General features: G+C 35.4%; 1 protein-coding gene across 2 annotated transcripts in view; it reads left to right on the top strand.

Annotated features, from left to right (window-relative positions):
- The window catches only part of LOC106461556 (proclotting enzyme-like), a 30,200-nt gene extending 25,059 nt beyond the window's left edge, over nt 1–5,141 (top strand). Inside the window, exons 6-8 of one of the 2 annotated variants that reach the window (XM_022388550.1) lie at nt 703–851; nt 3,890–3,928; nt 4,688–5,141. In XM_022388550.1, coding sequence (XP_022244258.1) covers nt 703–851; nt 3,890–3,928; nt 4,688–4,840 — 341 coding nt within the window. In that variant the 3' untranslated portion in view covers nt 4,841–5,141. The remainder of the gene's footprint in view (nt 1–702; nt 852–3,889; nt 3,929–4,687) is intronic. The other variant, XM_013921392.2, reaches the window with a different exon arrangement.
- Nucleotides 5,142–6,568: the final 1,427 nt, after the last annotated feature.

Genomic DNA, 6,568 nt, shown 5'->3' with positions numbered 1-6,568 from the left:
ACGTTAACGTAAGTAAAGTAAATAACAACTAACTAAGTAACTAAACTAAACTTACTATACTATATATATATATATATATATATATATATATATATATTTATAAACAATTGTAAAAGCGATCTTGCTTAGGATAATTAAATATATTTTTTTAGCTTTAAGATTTTATACGTATATCGTACAAAAACATAATTATTAGTTTGAATAAATTGTTACTCTTAGTTACTCATAATACTTTAGTCAGTTTTACTTCTGGAAAATATGAAATATTATAAAAAAAAAGAAACTTAAAAATACTGCTGTGTTATGCTACTGACATAAATTAGACGGAGTAGTTACATTTCGTTTCAGTAAACGAAACTCTTTTTCAAGTCTTGTTACTTTAGCTGTATTAGTTTTATTAATATAACTGCAGTAAGGTTTTTCATCATAGCTAATCTTGTAATAAATATCTTAACTATTTGTAAGTAGACGTCACAATAAAATAGAAACTATCCAAGAAAATACAAATTGTATACTTTATAATTGAAGTTACTTTAAACTAAGAAAAATAACGCAAACATTTTACCACAATTAATGTGATTATTAAAGGGGTCTAAGACTGAAAAAAATTAACGTTCGGGGCATCATTTAATACGGTAGTAGATTTTGATTTCAGTCCTTCAATTAATAGTGGGTGAAAATAAAAAAAAAAATTGTTTTTAGAGGGAGAAACTAGCGAAAATATGTTGGTCCTTCAAGTACCCATCTGGAATCAAAAGGATTGTCAAGACAAATATGAAAGATTAGCTGTGACTATTAACAAAACAATGCTTTGTGCTGGTCGTCCTGAAGGAGGAACTGATGCTTGTGCCGTAAGTAGAAGTTGCAATCATTGTTCTTTAAGTGTATTGTCAATATGTTTTAATACAATTAAGAAAAGAGACATACAAATGTTATAAGGAGGAAATTGGATAAACGCGCACATAAAAGAGGAAGAAAACATGAACGTAGCACAATTTCTAATTGCTTTGTAATTGATAGTTAGCAATATTTCTAGAGATTTTAATTCCTAATTCTAAAAGCTCTGTTGATCTGATGTAGATGTTTGTATTTTTATTTATGCTACGCACTCCAAATACTGGTAGAAGGCAACTTGTTACACGCAATTCAAAACGAAATAACGTTTAAACGAAGAAAGCTAATGACTGCCTTACATGTTGACTTAAACCCTCAAGTTTTGTTTTAAACTTTGTCAGTAGCTAAAATGATGATTTTGTTTTTTAACAAATAACATGGACCGCTCTGTGGTATTTGAAATTCAAAGTCTTAATATGCACCGGCACTATCGAACAATATTATTAAACTATGTCATAAGCAGTTCAACGACATTGGATCTGTGTGTGAAGGGAGTACCATTAGACGACCTAATATATGTGTTCAACGACATAGGATCTGTGTGTGAAGAGAGGATCATTAGACGACCTAATATATGTGTTCAACGACATAGGATCTGTGTGTGAAGAGAGGATCATTAGACGACCTAATATATATGTTCAACGACATAGGATCTGTGTGTGAAGGGAGTGCCATTAGACGACCTAATATATATATGTTCAACGACATAGGATCTGTGTGTGAAGGGAGGATCATTAGACGACGTAATATATATGTTCAACGACATAGGATCTGTGTGTGAAGGGAGGATCATTAGACGACGTAATATATATGTTCAACGACATAGGATCTGTGTGTGAAGGGAGGATCATTAGACGACGTAATATATATGTTCAACGACATAGGATCTGTGTGCGTTTCGTGTGCGTGAGATTCTGAATAGTGTCCTACCGAAATATTGGATTGACCGTGTAATCTTCGTTAGCAAATCAACGAGATAGCCATTATTTAATGTGCATTTGTGTAGATGGGTAATTTCTTCGTGTAAAATAAAATAATTCGAACAAAGATTAAAAATTCTGTTTAACAATGATATGACCAGATTACGTTCTAAGAAGTTGGGGATAGAATTATTGAGATTGGTGTAGTAAAAGTTCTTTTATGATAAACGAAACGTGTTAACCTTGTTTGGAATCTTGACGTCTAGGAACGGTAAAGAATACTTTTCCTCGAGTTCGAATGTGAACTTAATATTGGGAATTAAGTTAAAAAAGGAAATTAGCAACGTGACTCGATTGACAAAACAATAATCGATACGTGGCAGGAATTAACGGTGTTTTAGCTTCTCTTCGCCCCCGGAGAATTTTGCTGGGGGAGACGGGAGTGCCCCGGAAAACCCACTTTCACTGTTCAGGCGCCGAAAAATTATGCCTGGACCGTGCCCCTAAGAAAAATAAATTCGGAACGAATAAGAACGCTGGTGGGAAAAGAGGCGAGGGTGAGAAACATTATATTAATTTCTCAGGAGATAATTGCGGTCGGGACTTTGCAGGCTTGGAAAGAAACCGTCATCATAGTAGTTAGGTCGAAAGGGGAGGAACCGTAAAAGTTGTAGGGTGTGAGGGTATAAGCGTGTGTGTCTTTGAGGAAGATTTCGAGAAGGTTGTTGTTGTGTGGTTTTTCTCTTAGCCCCACGCGGTTTAAACTAAACGGATGAAGAAGCCTCTTGGCATAATTTTGTTTAAACGTGCTGTTTTGTTGTAAAGCGCTGTAAGTTGTTTAAACACGTCCTCCGGAAGTCGCCGTAAAGAGACCGTCGAATGATAGCCGCAGTAGAAGCACGCGTTTTTGTATATCCACGTGGCGGTGACGGCTATCGACGAGGAGCGGAGCAGAGAGATGCAGTATGAGAGAGCGAGATGCTATTTGAATAGCTTCCAAAAAGACTGATTGATTTAAAGCAAATAAGACTTTGTAAAATTATAGGTGAAATGAGTCTATTGGAGTTACAAGATTGATAGCCCTTTTCAGGGGGCAAGGATAAAATTATCCAATGACCTTAAACAATTTGATGCAGAGGGAAATCGGAGTATCCGGAGAAAACCCGCTTTCACGGATCAGGCGCCGAATAATCTATCTGACCGTGCTCGAGATATGAGGCTGAAAAGAAAAAAGTTATGGACGTATATTTTTAAGCACTGTACTACTGTATGTTGACTTGTGATTTTTGTAATTTACTGGTGATATGTAAATTTGCCGTGTAGCAGGCGTGGCTGCTAGTGTCTGGAAGGTTCTAGTCTGATTATTGCAAGTGCTTGCTCCATGTAACAGGCGTGGCTGCTAGTGTATGGAAGGTTCTAGTCTGACTATTGCGAGTGCTTTCTCCATGTAGCAGGCGTGGCTACTAGTGTATGGAAGGCTCTAGTATGTACGTTTGCCATGTAGCAGGCGTGGCTGCTAGTGTATGGAAGGTTCTAGTCTGACTATTGCGAGTGCTTTCTCCATGTAGCAGGCGTGGCTACTAGTGTATGGAAGGTTCTAGTATGTAAATTTGCCGTGTAGCAGGCGTAGCTGCTAGTGTCTGGAAGGTTCTAGTCTGATTATTGCAAGTGCTTGCTCCATGTAGCAGGCGTGGCTACTAGTGTATGGAAGGTTCTAGTTGTAAGTTTGCCATGTAGCAGGCGTGGTTGCTAGTGTATGGAAGGTTCTAGTCTGACTATTGCGAGTGCTTTCTCCATGTAGCAGGCGTGGCTACTAGTGTATGGAAGGTTCTAGTCTGATTATTGCGAGTGCTTGCTTTATTGTAATATTTTTCAGCAAATTTGTGAATTTGATCTTTAATAGTGGTAAATTGGTGAGATTGCTGACGTATTCATGAGGGGTGTATATCGGTAGTCTGAATGCTGTGTGTTGTTGCTGGCGTATCTTGTTGTACATAGTGTTAGACATGTTGCAAATGACAGAGCATCTATATTGTATAGGGGTCTTATGTACGCTTTATATATTTTCAAGATAGAAAGACTGTTGCAGCATTTGTTCGTGCCTCCGATACGACGTAAGTATGCCAGTCCTTTACTGGTGTTTTTTAGAATGTTATTAAAGTCTCATAGCTCATGCGCGAGTTTAGGGTCATTCCTAATAATTTTGTCGTTTACTTAATGTGATAAGGTGTTATATATTGCGAGTTTAATTTTCTGGATTTTTTGTTGTGTTTTCCTATACTTCTGCGAAAAGCTAAGGTTTGTGTCTTGAGAGTGTTAAGAACTACTCTTCACTTATTGCACCAGTGAGTAATGATGTTTAAGATTTCTTGTACTCTGGTGATGCAACAAGTGGATCGCGTGATGCACTCCAGACCGCGATATCGTCTGCGTATTGAGAAGCTAGACTGTATGCTAAATCTGGGAATGGTATGTCATTTACAAATAAAATATACAGTATCGGGCTTACAACTGAACATTGTGGTACTCCTGCTTTTAGCGGAAATGAATCGGATATGGCGTTATTCACTTTAACTTTGGCGGTTCTGTTTGTGAGAAAAACTAGATAACCATTTAATTATGGGAGCGGGTACATTATATTTAAACAGTTTGAACCTTAGGGCGTCGTTCCGGCGGAGTCGAAGGCTTGTTTGACGTCTAAAAATGTCGCTATTGTAGTGTGTTTTCGATTAAATCCTTGATATACTGACTCGATTAATATAACTAATCTAAAAGAACAACATTTTAATTAGAATTGTTGTTTGTTTGGTTAGTGGTAATATTAAACTTGTTTTACAATTTTTATCAAACATCCTAACACAATTTTTTTACAGGGTTTTTCAGGTAGCCCATTAGTACTTCTTGAGGAAGATAAATTTAGTGTAGTTGGCTTATTGTCCTTCGGGTATAGCTGTGGAAAACAGATCCCTACTGTGTACACAAGAATCACTGAGTACCTCGACTGGATTGAAATCAATCAACAATGAAGAATGTTTCTTCACTCTTTCTGTGTTGCATGAGGATGTGGCAACATGATTTTATATAATGATTTTTAGAATGTTTCTGTTGTTTTTCAGCAACATTTTCAAGATGGAGATAAATTAATCCTCTTTTATTTTAAGTGTTTAAGCTTTGAGCTCCGGTTTAGGAAAGAAATGTAAAGCAATTTAATGTTGCACATTTTCAAAAGACAGCATTTTGTATTTTTGTCTTTAATCAGAGAGATCAGGCATGATTACTAAAACGTGGTTATGACCTTAATAAATTCAAATGGATTGCAATGATAAATGGTGTCATATTTTTTCTTATAAAATTGAAGAAACACAAATACTTTCTATATAAATATCTTTATCATTTTGACAGGATTTTCTTTTATCCAATCGTTTTAAAGGTTTTTATCTTGAACGTTTCTATTTCTGTATTAAAAACTGTTGCTGTTGTGCAGCATCGCAGTTTTAATTTTAAAATATATCATTTTGTTTTGATCACATATTAGTTTTATTACTTCCAACTTTGTTGCACGAGTAACAATGATTTACGGATTCCCTTATAACTAACTGAAAATTCGATAGTCTCTGAGCAAAAATCTGAGCAATTGAGACAACAAATATTAAGCAATAAAACACAAAGTTAAAATCTCGTTTAAAAATGTTATACAGTGTCCTAAGTAAAAACAAAGAAACAAACACAGTATTTTCCAATTTAAATACAATAACTGTTTACTTTATTAGGACTGCACACATAGAATTGAAGAATACTCCATCTATTTGCAGACGCAAAATAGAATGATAGCGTGATAAATTAAATTATTGTTTCAGTCATGAAAATGTAAAAATATAATAATATCTTGATTAGGCGAGAGAAAGGATTTCTGAAACTTTCAAAGGGGCATGATAGTTAGTGCTCATTTAGCAGAAACAGTTAAGTAGAATCATTTTTTACCATCATCTCAAATACATTTGTCATTGGAGTCTATAAAGAGTGGCACTTGAAAGGGAAAACAACTGTGGCTACTAACATCTGTACCCCCAGTGGCACAGCGGTAGAATCCGCGTTTCGATACCCGTGGTGGGCAGAGCACAGATAGCCTATTGTGTAGCTTTATGCTTAATTACAAACAAACCAACTAACATCTGGTGAGAGACCGAAAGATTATACCATTAGTTTGACTTATAGAATGCAATACTCGTTAGACTGTATCATAATTGATCGACTCCATAAACAGTGGTAATGATTAAACGACCCCCAACCGTACCAAGCAAAAAATTAACAATAAAAAAAAACTATTTAAAAGAAATGGTGTTTATTTAAGAGTGGTAACCATCATTTGATGAGAGAAAATACGAAAAATAAAAGAAAATGTCTCGTATTACAAATGAATTACTATATATAATTTCGGCCATAAACCAATTTCGGATACACCTTCTCGGTAACAGAAACAGTTACGTTGTACAGTAAATTAACTTCTGATAAACTGAAACTGCCTTCAACACTCTTTCTTTAACGAAATCAGTCCTAAAGCTATCGTATGGTAACCAAGAACAGGCCTAAAACTACTTATTTCAGATGCAAACTGGAAACCATTGAGCCACACTATCATAGTGAACATTTTTGCACACTTAAGACACTCAACACACTAGAATATTCTCAATAGCTTTTCATACCTTTAATGGATACCTTTAAAGTATCTTCTCTTAATCAGAAGATAAACTGAT

The sequence above is a fragment of the Limulus polyphemus genome, unplaced genomic scaffold (genome assembly GCF_000517525.1).
Source record: "Limulus polyphemus unplaced genomic scaffold, Limulus_polyphemus-2.1.2 Scaffold985, whole genome shotgun sequence".
In the NCBI taxonomy this organism is placed as follows: domain Eukaryota; kingdom Metazoa; phylum Arthropoda; class Merostomata; order Xiphosura; family Limulidae; genus Limulus; species Limulus polyphemus.
The sequence above is the reverse complement of the archived record's forward strand: the minus strand, read 5'-3'. Positions and strand labels throughout refer to the sequence as shown.